Source organism: Numenius arquata, chromosome 12 (assembly GCF_964106895.1).
Source record: "Numenius arquata chromosome 12, bNumArq3.hap1.1, whole genome shotgun sequence".
In the NCBI taxonomy this organism is placed as follows: Eukaryota; Metazoa; Chordata; class Aves; order Charadriiformes; family Scolopacidae; genus Numenius; species Numenius arquata.
In genome coordinates, this window is record NC_133587.1 from 6,716,741 (window position 1) to 6,735,055 (window position 18,315).

Genomic DNA, 18,315 nt, shown 5'->3' on the forward strand with positions numbered 1-18,315 from the left:
GCGACGAGGCTCGGCCTCGCAACGAGCGGAGCGTGCGGAGAGCCAATCGGCGGGCGGGCCGGTTGAAAACGAACAAATCAGCGGGCGCGATCGGCGGGAGAGGGGCCAATGGCGAGCGGCGGCAGTTTAAAGGGGTATTTAAGGGAGGGCGGTTTGAATTCAAACAGCCGCGGCGGCCGGAGGGAGCGGAGGTTAGGGGTGAGCAGGCGGCTGGGGTCGATGGTGGGGTTGCGGCCCGGGGGGCCCTGCCCGCTGGAGCTGCTGGTAGGGGTGGCCCCGGGCCGGCTGGTGGGAGGCTGCGGGCACAGGCTGGCAGTTGTGGGGCAGGGGCGTGAGCTGACGCGCTGCGGCGGGACGGCAGGCCCGGCTAGGCCTTGAGGCCTCCCGGTGTTGGAGGGTGACGGGGGGAGGGGGGAGCATGTTTTGAAAAAGATCTCCGAGACGTATTGTTTTTTGTGGAACTGACTCCAATTGGCTACGTCTTATCTATAGGCTAGGCTGTATGTAGCTGTTCTTCTCAGGCACTATGGATAAGAACATGAAAGAGAACCATTCCGGATACCCCAGTCGTGCTACGAAGGTAAGTGACCTGTTCGGTTTTGGTGGGTGCGTTTGTATTGATAGCACAAGAGCTACAGGTTTCAAACTGTCTGTAGTAATTATCAGCTGAGCTAAATAGCAAAAAAGGGGAAAAAAATGTCTTGAAACAATGTCTTCTACGTGCAGGAAACAATTGCCAATTTTGTCTCTTGGTAGCTCTCTCGTGGAGAAAACAGTGTCCAGGGTTTACTGTTTTTAGTTGCTAGTATTAGTATGTTATACTCGAATTGGGAAACCTTGCTTATATTTTAAGTATAATATAAGATCATTTAAAGAGTGAGCAAATGCGTGTAGCCACCTTAATCCAGATATGGCTTTCAAAAGTGAGCACTGTGTTAATGTCACTATTCACATGCCTGTGCATGATAGTCAAGATCACCCTGATCATGTATTTTTTGCTATATAGCAACACAGGTACTTTCTCAGTTTTAATTTAAAACCAAATAGATCTTGGTAAGGTTTTGGAATAGCATGGGCAAAGCTTCTTTTTAATCAAGCTGTCAATATGTTACTTCTAGTGAACTGAATCAGAAGACTAATAATATCTAGGGAAAGAAAAAAGTACAAACTGTTGCATAGGTATCATTAGAGGGTCAAAAATGTGAGAAGCTAATCATTAGCGTTTGAATTTAACTGTAGGCAAAGTATCCTAGAACAACTAAGAATTTCTAAAATATAAGCCTAAATCTATAGCAGAGAGCTGAACCTTACCAAATAGACTTGCTTTGTTCTGCTGAGCTCCCATTGCAGTGCAAGGTATAGCAAGATGAAAGGAAGCAATGGCTCAAAGCAGTGTATGTTTTTATAGTAATGATCTGCTGGCTTAATTTCTCTGGCTGATGTTCTTCAGATGCGTGTAAAAGTTCTGCTAGCCATAAATAAGTATGCTGTTGCAGAAAACTGTTAACTTTCTTGTCAATGTAGAAATTTAATGATGTTTTAATTGATAAAACATAAGATTGGACAACCTCAACATCTCTTGTTATTGTGTTTTGCGGTTTCTTTCCTGGTCTACTGAATGGGGCCATAAAGATTATAATATGCTATTCTACAATTAACATCTAATCTTTTCTTTTTAAAGATTGCTAATCCCATTGGGGATGGCCCAAAACGTGTCCCTGTGTCTCAGCATTCTGCCCCGAGCCGGTTACAGAAAAGTGGAGTTCAAGCACAACGTGTTCTGTGTCCTTCAAACCTTCCCCAGCGAGTTCCAGTGCAGTCACAAAAATCTGTACTGTCAAACCAAAAACTGTCTAATAACCAGACAACGCAGCAGCGACCAGTATTTCCAGTCCAAGCGACTGCTAGGCCTCAAGTTCCAAGCAAGAACAGTGAAAAACCTCAACAGGCTGCAGCACCTGGTAATTCTGAAGATGTTGTACATGTATTTATACAGTTGTGACACTTGGGATACTTGTGTTCTGTGAAGCAGAGTGCAGTGCAGAAGAACTAAAGCTGATGTTGATGATGTGGGACAGTCCTGTAAAGAAGTACTTGGCTGTGCCCCGAAGCAGAATAGCAGCACATATTTCAGCTGAGACGTTATTGCACTCTCCTTCTTGCCAGGATTTCCCATTTACAGCCAATATGGGTGTTTAAAAATTTCCAGATGCTTGCTAGTCAGCTGTGAGTTAATGTAATTGGCACTCATACATCATGGTTTTTCCAGTATTCGTGTTAATCTCTTATACACAAGAATTCACTGGGTTTGGGGGAAAGCTTAATGGTTTTTTGATTTTTTTTTTTTTAAGAAAGCTTTTAAAATTACATTTAGATAGCACTGATAGCTGCTATGCTGCTTTGCTAACAGTGAAGTTACGCTAGGTTGTTTAAAGTGTCATTGGATGTATTCTGAAAACTGTTGCAGATACTGCACAGATTAGATTTGCTCCCCATGTGAATTTTTGTATTGTGTTCATGGGTCTGGTTCATAAAGTTGATCTGCTTCTCTATACGTAGCAAAAACTTCTGAAGCAGAAAGCACCTCTAAACAGAAAAATGAAGAGACTGCTAAAAAGAAAAATGAAGACACCAAAAAGTAAGTTTTATGTCTAAATTGTTCAGCTAATGAGTCCTGTTGGATTAGGCTTGTTTTTAACTTCTAGGACTTCATGCTGTGACTCAGTTGCAGCTAAGCTGAAGGCTAAGCTGAGCTCCTGGAAGCTGAGCTCCCTGGTTGTGGAGACCAGTGGCACTACACAGAGACAGCGTATGAAACTGGGAAAGCTTACTTTGTCCTGATAATTCTCAGGAACAAGGACTTCCTGTAATCTAAAGAAAACTTTTGGGTAAATGAGTAATAACTCTTCCCGTGGGAGAACACTGATAGCTGCTGCTCCAATCACAAGATGTACACTTGAAAACAAAGCCTCCTCTGTAGTGCAAGAGACTGGAATGTAACTAAGGGTGAAGTTGGATTTGTAGTGTGGCCACCTTACACAGTTAGTAATACAGCTGCATTAAATGTACTGAAATGAGCATGGCTTGGTGTGCAGTCTTGATTTTGTAGTAATGTGGCTGATGTTAGTATCTCTGTGCGTAAACTTTAGGAAGAAGAGACTAGCTTTTACAACTTCCTTTTGAAAAGTCTCAATATATATTTTATCCTCTTGGTGTTCTCTTAAAGACTAAAATCTAGTTCAGATCACCAAGTATCTATTGAACAGGAACATTAGAGATTGTAAACCCAGGAGTCAAAGCCCAGGCAAGAATCTAGCTTTTGTAATTTTCTCTTTCCTCCTGCAGAAGACAATGGTCTCTTGATGATTTTGAAATTGGTCGTCCTCTGGGGAAAGGAAAATTTGGAAATGTGTACCTGGCACGAGAAAAGAAGAGTAAATTTATTCTTGCATTGAAAGTGCTCTTTAAAACACAACTTGAGGAAGCCGGTGTAGAACATCAACTACGAAGAGAAGTTGAAATACAGTCCCATCTTAGGTGAAGTATAGTGACCAACTACACTCTTTGCTTATGTTCAAATAAGCAGAGCAATGTTGTTTATGATAACATACTCTGTTGAAGAACATAAAAGTTTCTTTTTAAACACAGGACACCTTGAAATGTCTGGTTAGGATTTTTGGCTTTTTGTACCAAAATTTACTTCTGTCTGCCTTGCAATGAAGTAACCTGCTGCTGTGATAAACATGTATCTGCTACGAAGCTCTCAAGGGATATGTTGTGAGCTGAAGGAATACTTTACAAGATGCTGTAGTTTCTATGCTTGTCTTGAAAGGAGGGAGGCAAGAAAGGGAAACTAAAGTTATATGGACAAATACCTTGTTCAGAAGAATATTTACATCTTTTTTGCAGGCACCCCAACATTCTCAGATTATACGGCTACTTCCATGATGTTACAAGAGTCTACCTTATGCTAGAGTATGCACCTCGTGGAGAAGTCTACAAAGAACTTCAGAAGCTTACCAAGTTTGATGAGCAAAGAACTGCTACTGTAGGTTGTTTGAGCTTCTTACACATTACTTAGTCTTCATATCTGGAATATCTGCAGCATAAAGCTAGATAATATTCTGTATTTGGTTGTATGAAACTGAAATTCCTTAGATGCTAGTTTGTTTGTGCACTTGTAACAAGGAATAAGTTGGGAAGACAAATTACTGCACAGCACTAATACAACAATGTTCAGCATCACTTTATAGCGAGTGCTTGGTCATTTCAGGCAGAGCCTGTATTGCCAGACTTCAAGGGTTTAAGGAATAATTGCTCTAACTTAAACTACTAATTATGCCTAGAAAAGGCTATAATGCCTTATCTGTAGCCAGATAAGCTAGAGTGATGATGTCCTTATACTTTAAAGATTTGTTCTCTTTCTAAATACAGTATGTCACAGAACTAGCAGATGCCCTATCATACTGTCATTCAAAGAGTGTGATTCACCGAGACATCAAGCCAGAAAACTTGCTGCTTGGCTCAAATGGAGAATTAAAAATTGCTGACTTTGGATGGTCTGTGCATGCTCCATCTTCTAGGTGAGGATTCAATATATATCCTATGCAGTTAAATACTTCTGGAGTGAAAATGTTAGCTTTCTTGTCATGTAGTTATGGAATGGAGATAAACGTGAACTTCCTAAAATATGGGGGCGGGGGGGGAAGAAAAAAATCCATTAAGAACTGGGCTGCTGCAACACAAGTCTTAAGTCATCTGGTGTAGCAGAGATGGAGTGGTGTTATGCTGGTTTTTTTCCAACTTCTGTAGTACAAACTTGAAGAATAAGACTGATTACAGTGACTGAGATGCTTTAAAGCAGAAGTAGAAAATTTACTGTTAGAACTTCTTTACCAGGTATTCTGGTGGTGCTGAGTCTATCCAGGGTAGACTGCACTGAGGTAAGATGATTGCCAGCATTAGCTTCTGTCTGGCTCTTGAAATGGATCTTACAATTGCCATAATGGTAAATGATTAACTTAAACTTTTCTTCAGGAGAACAACTCTCTGTGGGACACTCGACTACCTGCCTCCTGAAATGATTGAGGGAAGAACACATGATGAAAAGGTGGATATTTGGAGCCTGGGAGTTCTGTGCTATGAATTCCTTGTAGGGAAACCACCTTTTGAAGCAGAAACATACCAGGAAACCTACAGAGCTATTTCCAGGGTAGGTGCTAACACTTGGACTAGCTGAACTGTACTGCCTTTCTGTTCTGTTGTCTTATTGAGGCTTAACAAATAATCATTTTGAAGAAGGGTGTGTATTAGAACTGTAGCAAGACATAATGCATAAAACTAGATCTCTAAAACTCTCTTCAGTTCTTTGGTAGAATGACTAGAAGACACCTTAAGACACCTTGCCTGACTTCCCTGGTTCTAGTGTTTCTGTCTCCATCTGAACTCCTAGCTCTCTCATAAAGTGACTAATCTCCACATCTTTCTCTTCTAATTTGTAGAATCAGTAACATTCAAGGTGTTATTAAAAATAAGTAACCTTAACTTTTCCTGTTGCATACCCTAGAAAGGTTCGAGTGAACTAATCTTGCTTGAAGTACACTGAAAAATACACTTAGTGTAACTTCTACAAGCAGTGAGAACCTTGTTTTCTTCAGGATTATGATGAAATTACTTAATCTTACCTCACTAGGCATAAGGTGCATAGTTTACAAGACTGACACAGCTTTCCTTACTAGATGTACCTTGGAGTCCTTTGTCTCTCTAGTTTGGTTATTACCAAAGAATTCTTGCAGTGTCTTCAGTGTCCTGTCTTTTCCTTAGGTGGAATTCAAATTTCCTCCATTTGTGTCAGAAGGTGCAAGGGATTTAATTTCAAAGCTTCTGAAGCATAACCCATTCCATCGATTGCCCCTGAAGGATGTACTACTTCATCCCTGGATTACAGCAAACTCTACAAAGATGCCTGACAGCACAAAGGGTGATAATGCTGTCTCATCCAGGATGCAGTCTTAGCAGGGGCAACCTCGTGGGATCAACAAAAGGAGTCTTGTACTGTGACTACTGTACTAATTGCAATAGCAAAAGCAGGTCTTGGAATCCAATGGCAATAGGAATGCAAATCTTTGGGTTGGCCATCGTCTTAAACTCTAATTGCAATGTAAAATTATTTGACTTCTAGCTGGAGTTTGTGGAATACTTAATATACTTGAAACCCAGTTACATGTGGGCCAGGTTTGTTGATTTTGAAGTATTAAGCTGTTCAAGGCTCTTATGATGTGGTCTGTCCTGGTAATGGTTCATTGTTCCAACAAGAGGAAGTTGTGGTTCTAGCTTATTGAACAGTGCAATATCCCAGAGATACCTGCCTCTGAACTTACTGGGCTGCTAAGGGTATCATCACTGTGGTGTAATCTGAAACTGAGTGAGGTGAATGCATTTCTGTGTCCTAAAAATGATGTGTACATTTTTGTCTATTTTGTCTTAAATGTGAGCACTCAAATTTTTAAATAAATACTTGTTATATACTGCCACCAGCATGGTAAGGTTCCTTATGGCATTTATCACTTCCACTGGTTATCTATAACCACTTGTCTTTTTCCACCAGTACATCTTGACTTCCTGTTTATGATCACAAAATAAGTTTACTTCCCACCTCTGTCAAAAAGGGAGCTGGTATAAATATTTTGCTCTAGTGCTGGTACAACACACTTGGTGTGGTCACTTACTATTCTACAGTCACAGCACAGGATTAGAAGGTAAGTACCAAATGTGGTGATACTTATCTTGTGGTTTTTCTACAACCAGTGAAACATAGGTCTGCTGCTTCTTTTTTGTTTTTAAATGCAATTATTCAAAGACAAGATCATCTGAAAGCACTTCTAAGAAAGGCCTGGAAAGTATTGTTACCAAATGTAACAGGAATTAATGTTAACATCTAGTGTTTTAAGAGGTAATTCCCTAAAATGTAGCAAAGGTCAGGCCACTCAACAAAAAAAAATACAAACCAACCATTTATCAGTAAAACACTTCAAGCAAACTAAAAGAAAGCAATTTATTGTATTTTCATTGTAAGACTTCATGGTCATCTTCACTATTTTACAAACCACTTTAAAAAACGATCCTTTTACAAGCAAGGATTCTAGAATTCAAAATATATTCTCAAATTAATTTAAAATATACTCTGCAAAAAACTTCATCTAAACAAATTGCCAGTAGTTTATACAACCATATTTATCTTAATAGGTAATTTGAATTCTGGTCATAATTTAAATGAAGCTCTGTTTCTTTACTGCAAGAAAGTCTCTAGTTAGGTTAGTATTGATGTTTCTTAATAACTTTTAGGTGTGTTTGCTTTAAATGATTCCTGCTTTACAGAAAATTGGTTTGAAAGTATTTGAATATTCCTTTTCTGTCAACTTTAGGACAAAACATACTTATCAGAAATGACTGATTAAATGAAGAAAACAAGGATGCCTCATGATTATTCTGGAATTCTGTTATCCTACATTGCCCTGAACTCATAAGAAGAATGCGTGCATATAGGAAAAAAATGCAGGAAGGCTTCTGTGAACTGGAAAAACCACAAGCACAAGTTGAACTTTCTATGAAGAAATACTGACTGCTCATTGAAGTTTAAAAGACTAAGCTGTCTTAGAAAGTAGGAGGTCATAAAAAGCTACGGTAGTGTTGGTTGCATGTTGGTAACCCCTCAGCTGCTGTGTAGATACTATAGTTTTTTTTACCTATCAAATTACCCAGCAAACAAGCTTCCATCCACATCACAGGTATAATAATCACACAGATTAATCAAGCTTTCTTAAGGGACAAGCTGGTTTGAAACTTATGCTCTAATTAGAGCTGGCTCAGACAAGCTGCCAGCTTTAGCAGCCATACTGCAAAGCAGGCATGAAACAGGAAAAATCCAGTTTGTGTTTTTTTTTTTTTTTTTAAATAAGCAGCTAGTCAAAATGAACTTGGTACATGAAGGAGCAGAGCATTGGCTCCACATTTAATAAGCAAGCCAAGCAGCTGTGATGCAGCTTGTGGCACCCATGGAAGCAGGCTATGCTGCAAGGCTGATTCTCAGTATGTCCTGCTCCTAAGGATGGTATTTTGAGCAGTGTTTAACAATGTGATGCATCTTTACATACATGCATATATACCATGTATGGCTATGTTTGCATTGTACATCAAGCCTCTAGCATGTGTACCTGCTCTCACTGCTGCAACTGTTCCCTTGTTAAGACACTAAACCCTCATTTGGGCCAATAGCACAGCCCCACTGAGACCAAGCCCTTGTCAAGGGGTTCTTTGTTTTTAGGGGTCAGACTCATAACATCTTGCTTCCACAGGGCAGAGGAAGTAAACTGCATTTCTTCCAGTTTTCCCTGTCTTGGAGAAAACCTCTGATTAACCAAGTGGTAGCAATAATAGAGAGGTACAAGGATATATCTGACTATGACTCATCTTCATAGAGCACAAACTGCCTACTCACTTGTGAGCCTGAGAATCCTCAGAGCATCCACTGGACTTTCTGAATGGGAAAGGAGTTAGGGTGCAATTTAATGTTATGGCTGAGTGGGGTTAATAGGTTGCTCGTAACAAAAAGAAAGTACTTGCTCCTCCTTCCCTCCCTCAGCCAACGCTCATCCTAACCACATGATTCCTTCCTCTCACTTCACTAAATTCCAGGAAAAAAAATAATAAAATTACCCTGATCACCAGGGTAATTTCCTGTTATTTTACTTTAATCAGATTCCCATATGAACAGATCTGTGTCAGAGCCACCTTGGGGTAAGTGTAAGCACAAAGAGAGAAAGACAACGTAAAAAGAGCGGAACTGGAAGAAGGAACAGGTCCAAAAGACTGATGGGTCTGGCTCAAGCTCTCTCACAGAAGCACGGTTCTAAGTCTGAAACCCAGATTTACTACAGAATGTTATACTGACTACCTAAGTTTTGGGATCCAGTCTTTAGGTGAACTGAAAGGTGGTATGGGAATATATGCATGTGCAACTACATTCTAATAGGAATAGTGTCCAAAAAAGGAAATGAAAAGTACCTCTAACTTGTACTTATAACAGTGTCAGACAAAAGCACAGGAATTGCTCTTGTGAAGCTATAAATTGCAGCGTTCGCAGATCTGAGTTTCATTCACAGGAGCAGAAAGCTCCCAGGGTTCATTTTCAGATAAAAATGTGTCTCCAGTACAAAGACAGATCTCAATTCATTAAAAACCCACAGATGCCTTCCCTCTGACATGATGATCTTTGGAATATGTTCACATAGGAGGTAATTCTGGTTACGCTGATTCAGTAGAGTCAGGATTCCTTCTGACTCTATAGGCATACTAAAAAAGAATATTTGAAAAAGGACTTCAGTAAGGCCAGTTCCTAGCCTGTAAATAAAGCACATTTTCAAACAATGAAATCTTGAAACATGGAAGCACCACAAAGGAGCTGTAGTTTCAGAACAGTGCATCACCTACTCTGGCTAAAACAACTATCACTGTGCAATAATTAAGCATACAGGAACTCCCACTGAAGTTAGTTCAGCATGTGTGTTGTATTGCAAGACCAGGGTCACCATATATGCCTTTTATAAGAAAAGAAACACCCACCTGCCACCTTAGATTCCAATACGTACATTTACCAAAAGAACTATTCATGTAGTAGGATATTGTTTATTCCACAGGCTATTAGGAAGAAAATCTTACTCTGTTTTTCAACTGCACAGTAATAAACTAAAGCTGCCACTCTATTTTGACAAGAAAAAAATTAAGGCCCAAGAAGCCAAAAATAAAGACCTAGAATTGAGTGTTCTAAAGAGACTGCTCATTGTCAAGCATTTATGTTACCACTTGCAGTGGAAACTAGATACCATTTTACCAGGTTTTTCTAAAGAGGAGGTGGCAAAAGGGAAAGGAGATGAGGACAGCACTTTTCACAGTGTAACATTTACCTGAAAGAACAAGTAAGAAATACAAGAGGAGGTCAGCATTAACATGAATTCAAATAAGTCCTCCAAAGAAATTTAGCAATCTGAAAAGCTACATGGGTATAGAGCATTTAAAAAACAGAGTAAAAACCAGTAAGAAATCATCATGGATTTGGGGCAGGAGGTTTGAAGAAACCAATCTTCCGGCAGTATCGGACAATAAGTGGCACAGAAACTATAGTAATGCTGATTCGGACTGGGGCAAACAATTTGTGAATAGCGTATGCCAACACAAACGTGCTTGTACCAGCAGCCATTTTAGATTGCAACGATGATTCACTGAAACCAAGTTTGAAGAGAACTGCAGTCATATCCACACCACTGGGGAAAAAGAAAACAAGACTTTTTAGTTTATTTTAAGGTTGCACGCTAAAGAATATAAATTAAAAGTGCTACTGTTTCAAGGAATTTAACATGGCATACTTCCAGCTCTGGAATTTATGTTTAAATCTAGATGCTGTTAAATAATAAAAACAACAAACAGTAACAGCTCAAGTTACTTATGTAGCAACAGCACATGCAATATTTTCAGATGTACATTTTTTTTCTTAAATTGACAAGTTCCCTGTGAAGTCAAATATGTTCTTAGTTTTACAACCGTAAAGCTGCAGCATTTGCAGAAGAATACTCAGCCCCACGATCAACCTTCTGATAAAAGAACCTATTTCTCTGCTTTTGAATTTTAAAAAAGTTAGAAATTTGTGAATTTGTGTTGGAAATCCATCTTCCCAAAATTTACAATAAAGTTTATTCTGTGTCTTAATGAAATTTATCACATAAATACAGATCAACCCAAACCAAATAAGGTACCTGTTGCTAGGCTTAGAGTGTTCTAACAGAAGAATACAAAGCTGTTAAAATGGTATCTTATCTCAAATCTAGCAAATGATGGAAATATTGTGGGTCTCAAATAAGCATTATCCACCAAATCCACTAATATTTTAATTCTCTATAGTCATAGCAGCTTTCATCAAGGTTCTTATGTTTGGAAGTCATTTTCCAAAAGAAGTTGTTACTGTAACTTTTCCCCCTTCACTTGCCAGCATAGTATCTTGTAACTAGGAATTAAATCATACCTGAAGGAAAGTATTTTCATTGTCTCCCTGTGCCACATGTAGTAAACGAGAGAAATCAAGCATTCACATATTCCCACTGAAATCAAGCGTAAGCGGGAGGGAATGTTTTGAGAAGCAATGTGTTTCTCTGTTTCCTTGGTTGAAATACCTCATGCTCAACAGACATATCCATAACTGATGCATTCCCACCAGAAGACACATAATTTCCAACCTGACTCCTATGTGGCTATCTAGTATTTTCTTTTTTAATCTAGTTCTGTTTCAGTGGCTGTTGCCTTCTGCATTTTCAACTGCAGAAACTGAGTTCAACACCCAGAAAAATAAACTTATCTCCAAGCTTCAGAACTTTTGTACAGCTCTATCTTTACAGACCATACTAGTGTTTGAGAACAAAAGATATCTCTGCAGAACAAAAATAAACTCTCTCATCTGGCTAGTTACTCTGGTGCAGTCTCTACTCTGCTGTTTTCACCGGCCCATCGTGAACCTATGCAAAAAGACCATGTACATCTATGTTCTCTCATGCCTGATGGGAGATTAGGTCCGTTTATGGATCCATCTATACTCAAAATTCAGAAGATTACTCTGTCTGGATCAAACAGACAAAAAGTACATATTTCCTTCCAGAAGTAAGCACAAACCTCACCTTGACACAGCCAGGTAGAAGATTCCTAGAGATACTAACGAAATTCCAACATGGAATGAAACCCCTACAGCACCGTATTCCTTAAAAACTTGTTTCAGTTGCTGGGATTTATTGAGTTTCTTGTTTTCATCACAGGGATCCGTGGCTGCCTTTTCAGGGGATACACCTGCATCCTAAAAAAAAAACAACAAACAATTAAAAGTATTTATTAGCATTAAGCACAATATCATATTCCAGACAGTTGAACCAATCTGAAATAAGTGGCTTGTGTACAGTGTTGTTCAGAATGCTTTGGGAAGATAGTAACACACTTTTTTCTTTTGCATCATGATAGCAGATGCTTGTGGCAGAGCCCATGCAAGCTCCCTTTTCCCAACTATTCACATCGAAGGGATGCACTGAGCTTGGTGCAAGCTCTCACACAATGCAAGTTGCACAATTAAAGAGAGTTATTATACTCCCAGTCTTCCATTTGATCCAAACATGTGCCAAGGCACACCCACACAATTGCTTGAGAGATGAGACTGAGGTGCCAAAGAGATCTTTGCTTACTCCCACTGCTCAGCTTTACACAGCGAACTCTTGTAATGTAGCTTTTTGTTCAATGGGCAGAGCAGCAGATGGCACTGGAAGCCTACATGATACCACACTGATGCTGGCTTACAAACAGCTTCCTGGTAGAAGAGGTCCAACATTTAAGTTTCTATAAATCACCCTCTGTAGATCAGCTGAAAAAAGGATGAACCAGGGAACTGCTACTGTTGACAGCAACAAGCAATACTGTTGCCATGATGCAGACAACAGCTATGCAAACATGCCACTGCCAGTGTAGATAGCCCAACTACAATGAAATTGTCATAGTAAAATTTACTGACAGCTTTTTATCTGGGTAAATTGAAAGTGCAGAACTTCATACTAAAATATACCCCAAAGCAATCTTATAATGCAATGCAGGCAAAGAAGGGCACACGGGCTGCTAAGTCAGCCATTGGGTACCTTCTCATACTTGCCACAGAAGAACTAATAACTGGATAAAAAAAGTGTTTCCACAAAGACTTCAGATTTTTCTGTAATTAGTGAGTGGTTGTCAGGAAAGATTAGAAGAGTCCTTTCTTTTCAGCTGAATTCAACAGCAGTCATGACAATATGACGGCCAGACTGAAGACCACTGTTGCCCACAGGACAGGTAGAGGTACCGAGTGCCTGGCACCACTTGGTTCTACTGAAGATCAGTGTCAAAGCACACAAATTATAAGAAAAATACTTTTCATTAATCCTTGGACATGGTGAGACTGTACATTAGGATACAAGACAGGCTCCTCTTACAACATTCATGGTAAGATGAGCTCACTTTAATCAGTGATTTTAACCATACCAACCACACTAGCCCCCGGTCTCCCTAAAAAAAACTATGTTCACTGCTGGATTTCTCTTTCTTAATTATAATTTGTGTTACCTTGTATTTCATTTTGACAGGAAATGACGCTGATCCACAAATATATACTTGGGGAACTGTGTAGCTCAACTTACTCTGATTCTTGTATTTTTAAAAAATGTTACTTTTTTTTTTGGCTCACAAGCCAAAGCAATATTTCAGTAGAAACTAAAATTGACTAAGAAAGAAGAACATCTAGTAGAAAAAGAAATCCTTTATGACATAAATCAAGCAGTTTTAATACTAGAAGGTAAATGAGGAAAAAATATTCAAACACATAGTTTTTGAAGCAAGCTCATTAAGCTAAAGAATGGATTAATAGTTAGATAATATAATTACTTGCAGCCACTGGAAGTAATTAGGTTCCACACATGGCTGTACTACATGGCTGCTATTTCACTGTGCTTTAGAACTCATTCTCTTACTCTTCAGTTTTATTACAGAAAGGGGGGGGGGAGGAAGAGAATGCTCTTGTAACTCCCAGTCTGTAAAAATTTAAATACTGAGTTATTGAATGGATCTGGTTTAATAAACTGAACAAAACAGTCTCATAATACCTTCTGCCAAAAGCTGTCCTAACAATTCGATCAACATCGCATGCCTAGTCAAGAATACTCATTTATTCAGCAGTGTGATTTTCTTAAAAGCCAAGTGTGCTTTGAATGGTATTTTAAGATCTAATAGCTTATAGTGAGTTTTTCATCCAAACGAAGATGATCATTATGTATTTAAGGAGCCTAATATGAAGATTTTCTTCAGATAGCTACCATGAAAACAGGAGCAGACAATCTACAGAGGTATGTAATTCTCAGAGGACCCCTGGGTCTTACAGCCACACTTGTAAGATGGATCATACGGACTGAAAAAATAAGGGCTGAAAAATAACTTGTTCTCATCATCCAAGTACATTTCAATTCACTTATGTTCTCAGGCTCACCCACCAGGCAATTTCTGAATGGTATTGAAGCAAGATGTTAAAAAAAGTACCACTTCAACAGATATTATTTGGGCTACCAAGTACGGTCATGTCCTGAATAACGTACAAGTTAACAAAGCAAGTCACCTATTTTCCATTTAATTCTGCTAGAAAGCAAGTTTTATTCACATTCTTTAGACAAAGATTCAGCTTCTGGACAAACTACAGCATGAAAACAAATCTGAAACATCATGTTATGCTTTGTAACGAGGCTGCAAAAATTAACCTGAAAATTAAGCTGTGGGAATTAAACTGTAAAATGAGGCTTTGTATAGAAAGCTCAGATTCACAATCTTGGCACAAGCAGGTGTAAAGCAGGTCTCTGTCTCCTACAGAAATCCAACATAAACATGATTTAATAATCTACTGCAATGTAAAACCCAGTTACGTGTAAGTCCCTCATTTGCTTTTCTCCCTGACTCAACTGAAAATTAAAACCAAAACAAGAAATGGTACAAACTCATGCAAATTTTTCCTTCCCATGTCCAAAAAATCAGCTGAACGTAGAAAGCAAAGTAAAACACATAATTAACTGGGTGCATCTTCGTATTTTATCTCTCAGCTAACAAAAAGGTGCAGAGTCAGGCCTGGGACTTCTCTCTGCAGGCACCCTGCCAGTCTGCCACCCGCTGCCATTTTCAGGGGCTGAAATCCAAGCCACTTTCAGAAAACCCTTTCAGCCACAGCCACCAGGAACACCCAGGCTTCTCTGTGTCTGCATGAATTACTGAAACCCCTTTTTGCTTTTATTCTTCATGATTTACCTGAAGTGCTCACACCCTGCAGCCCCCAGGGAAACACACACAACCCCCACCACTGGGGCAGTGCAGGCCAGCTGAACCCCTCATCTTGAAAACACTCCCAAAAACTGGAAAACACTCCCAAGCCAGGACAACTTGTGCTTTAATCAAAGCTATGATCCACTTCCCCATCAAGACACAGAATCATAGAATTGTCTAGGTTGGAAGGGACCTTTCAGATCATGGAGTCCAACCATCAATCTCCCATTGACAAAAACACCACTAAACCCTGTCCCTCAGCACCAAGTTGACCCGTCTTTTAAATACCTCCAGGGATGGTGATTCCACCACTTCCCTGAGCAGCCTGTCCAAAGTTTGATAACCCTCTTTGTGAAGAAGTTTTTCCTAATATCCAATCTAAACCTCCCCTGGTGTAACTTGAGGCCATTTCTTCTTCTCCTATTGCTTGTTGCTTGGGAGATGAGACCAACCCCCACTTCGCTACAACCTCCTTTCAGGCAGTTGTAGAGAGCAATAAGGTCTCCCCTCAGCCTTCTTTTCTCCAGATTAAACAACCCCAGTTCCGTCAGCTGCTCCTCATAAGACTTGTTCTCCAGACTTGATCTCCAGATCCCTTGTCAGCTTCGTTGCCCTTCTCTGGGCACACTCCAGCATCTCAATGTCTTTTGTGTGGTAAGGTGCCCAAAACTTGACACAGTACTCAAGGTATGGCCTCGCCAGTGCTGAGTACATGGGGACCATCATTTCCCTAGTCCTGCTGGCCACACTACTCCTGATACAGACCAGGATGCTGTTGGCCTTCTTGGCCACCTGGGCACACTGCTGGCTCATATCCAACCAGCTGTTGAACCACACCCCCAGGTCCCCTTCTGCTGGGCAGCTCTCCAGCCACTCTTCCCCAGGCCTGTAGTGCTGCAGGGGGTTGGTGTGACCCAAGTGCAGGAGCCAGCACTTGGCCTCGTTGAACCTCATCCCATTGGCCTCGGCCCATCGATCCAGCCCGTCCAAATCCCCCTGCAGAGCTTTTCTACCCTCAAGCAGGTCGACGCTCCCCCCTAACTTGGTGTCATCTGTAAACTTACTGAGGGTGCACCTGGTCCCCTCACCCAGATCCTCACAGGGGAATCCCAGACACCCACCCCCTCTTCCCCCCTTACCTTGGCGGAAGTGCCGGCGGCGGCTCTCAGCGTCCCGAGAGGCAGCGGCGGGCTGAGACCAACCCGGACGAGGCGGGGACCGTAGCCCAAGGCTCGGGGAAAGGTGGCGAGCGGGGGGCTGCGCGGGATGGCCAGTGGCCGTAACGGGCCCAGGCGCACCAGGCGGTACATAGCAACGGCGCAACAACAGCGCAGCCCCCAACTCTGCGCGCCGAGCGGGGCGGGCAATCAGACCTGACGAGCCGAACACCCGCCCCGCCCGACGGCGGGAGCCCTCCTCCTTAAAGGCGCAGCGCCCCCTTAAGGGGGCGCTGCGCCTTTAAGGAGGAGGGCTCCCGCCGCCGGGCGGGCTGGCGGTTATTTGAGGGAGAGCGCTTATCAGGCGGCGTTGCCCGCTGAGGGGGCCGGGCGCTTTTGTTCTGAGGGAAAAAAGTTTCTAGAAGGGTTGTGTTGCCACTCGGGACGGTGTGAGGCAGTCCCCTGTCTCGTCTCGGCTGGTTAAACCCCCTCCCCAGCGCCCTTCTGGAGGGAGCTGTAAGAGCTTGAGCGCAGCAGCTTTTCTGTGCGGCCTTCCAGGTAGCTCGCCATGTGGGGAGAGTTGTCTTTTTTCAGTCCCCTCAGGGCCTGTAAGTGTGGAGGGAAGGTAAAATGCCTGTCGTTTTTCAGAGTGCTCCCTAAGTCTGCACTTAAAGTGGTTAAAGTGTCATCACTACTTCAGTTCTGGTGCATGGACTCGCAGTGCCGGCAGGTCATTTAATTACTGACTTTATCTTGAAGAGCTCTAATAATTTGCCAAGACTTCATGCTACAAGGGCAGAGTGCAAAGGCAGAGCTTTTCCAGTCCCAAAGGGGTTCATAGCATCTCTGAGACCAAAAGCTTTCCAACAAACACCGTGAATGTCTCCCATTTATAGCACTCTTCCTATAGTAAAACCACAACAGGAAAATTGGGAATTAAAAATAGCATTGAAGCATAACATCACTGTGGGAGAATTGTAGATACTCGGGGGGGATATTCCTGGTGGGTGAATCCCAGTCCTCTGGGAAGTTGGTTGCTGGGAAAGTTCTATCCACATTGGGTAAATTTCAGGATCAGTGCGTAACTGTGGTGATTTCCAGACCTTTTGTGGTGTTCCAGTCATTCAGTGTTAATGCTACTGAACAGGGTTTAATATCTGCAAGATGACAGCTACCCTGCACGATGCCAAGGCTTTTCATAACTGCAGTCGCTGCAGCGTTCTGGAATGGTGGCTCTTTGCCATCACAGACAAGGCTGCTCACTGCGGGGGGAGGGTAAATATTGCATAACTGTATTAATGTATTGAGACAATGCATCTGAATGCTAAGCTCCGGCCATAAAATACTTCTGTCTTCCTGATTACTAAGCCTTTCCTCTTCAGGCATACTGTTGTTTTTACAGTGATGTAAGCACACAGGGCTGAGTACAATAGGAGAACTGTGTCAGATAAATAGGAGGTTTTCCCTCCGGAAGAGCTTGCAGTTTTTAGGAGCACAAGCCGGGACTGCACAGAACAGCACTGAATGGTACAATGCTGAAACGGCATGGTGGGTGGCTCTCGTTAAGTGCAATGCACTACAGAACAGATTGGTTTCAAGGAGTATCTTGGACGAAGAGAGGGAGAGAGCTTTGCGTGCATTAAAATAGAGTCTGTTCTGGGCATAACAAACAGCACTGCCAGTTCTAGGATTTTACTCTTCCTTTAGTTCTTGCTTTATAAATCTAGTCTCTCTTGGAATGCTTTGTAGAAGAATAGTTTCTTGGAACGCAATTTCATGTATTTATTATGTTGACATATTTATTATGTTTATTAGTGTGCCAAAGCAATTTGCTAATATGTTTTCTGTGAGTATAGATCAGCAGCACCTGAGTAGACAGATGATAACATGGCAACGCTCTAATCATAACACACTACAACTTTGTCATTTTTTTCTGACTAAAAGAAATCCCAGGAGTTAATTCTGGTCTTGCTCTGTAAAGGAGGTATCAGTCAAGTTCCCCTGGCATGGAACAGCACTGGGCTCTGCACATACATAGTGAACCCTTCCCTGTATTTGTTTGGCAGACCCATTAGAGCCATTGCATGGTTGAGAGCACAGAGTAGCTCTCCGGTGGTGTATGTGTTATGCTGCTGCTAGATGTCTAGAAATCCTGGGCAAGTGCAGAAAAGAGCAGGAGGTCGGTTAATGAGGCATAAAAGCATCGGAGTTGGCAGTTTTATATGTATGGTCTGGCTGTCTCCAAAAT

The 18,315-nt window shown here is 41.3% G+C and overlaps 2 protein-coding genes across 2 annotated transcripts; one reads left to right on the forward strand and one right to left on the reverse strand.

Moving 5' to 3' along the window:
* The first annotated feature begins 165 nt into the window (after window positions 1–165).
* Window positions 166–6,532, forward strand: AURKA (aurora kinase A). Its single transcript, XM_074156795.1, has 9 exons — window positions 166–191; window positions 493–580; window positions 1,682–1,961; window positions 2,560–2,638; window positions 3,346–3,537; window positions 3,910–4,048; window positions 4,435–4,583; window positions 5,038–5,212; window positions 5,824–6,532. The coding sequence occupies exons 2-9, from the start codon at window positions 527–529 to the stop codon at window positions 6,013–6,015; spliced, it is 1,260 nt and encodes a 419-aa protein (XP_074012896.1). The 5' UTR covers window positions 166–191; window positions 493–526; the 3' UTR covers window positions 6,016–6,532.
* A 505-nt stretch (window positions 6,533–7,037) lies between these two features.
* FAM210B (family with sequence similarity 210 member B) lies at window positions 7,038–16,253 on the reverse strand. The gene is made up of 3 exons (XM_074156797.1): window positions 16,050–16,253; window positions 11,721–11,893; window positions 7,038–10,319 (listed from the first exon to the last, which is right to left on the reverse strand). Exons 1-3 carry the CDS (start codon window positions 16,218–16,220, stop codon window positions 10,103–10,105), a joined length of 561 nt encoding a protein of 186 aa, XP_074012898.1. The 5' UTR covers window positions 16,221–16,253; the 3' UTR covers window positions 7,038–10,102.
* Window positions 16,254–18,315: the final 2,062 nt, after the last annotated feature.

Coding starts and splice junctions, on each gene's coding strand:
- AURKA (XM_074156795.1), top strand. CDS start 527: ATGGATAAGAACATGAAAGAGAACCATTCCGGATACCCCAGTCGTGCT. Junction 1,962..2,559: donor TCAACAGGCTGCAGCACCTG/GTAATTCTGAAG, acceptor CTCTATACGTAG/CAAAAACTTCTGAAGCAGAA. Junction 5,213..5,823: donor CCTACAGAGCTATTTCCAGG/GTAGGTGCTAAC, acceptor TCTTTTCCTTAG/GTGGAATTCAAATTTCCTCC.
- FAM210B (XM_074156797.1), bottom strand. CDS start 16,220: ATGTACCGCCTGGTGCGCCTGGGCCCGTTACGGCCACTGGCCATCCCG. Junction 11,894..16,049: donor CCGCCGGCACTTCCGCCAAG/GTAAGGGGGGAA, acceptor TTTTTTTTTTAG/GATGCAGGTGTATCCCCTGA. Junction 10,320..11,720: donor TTCTACCTGGCTGTGTCAAG/GTGAGGTTTGTG, acceptor CTTTTTCCCCAG/TGGTGTGGATATGACTGCAG.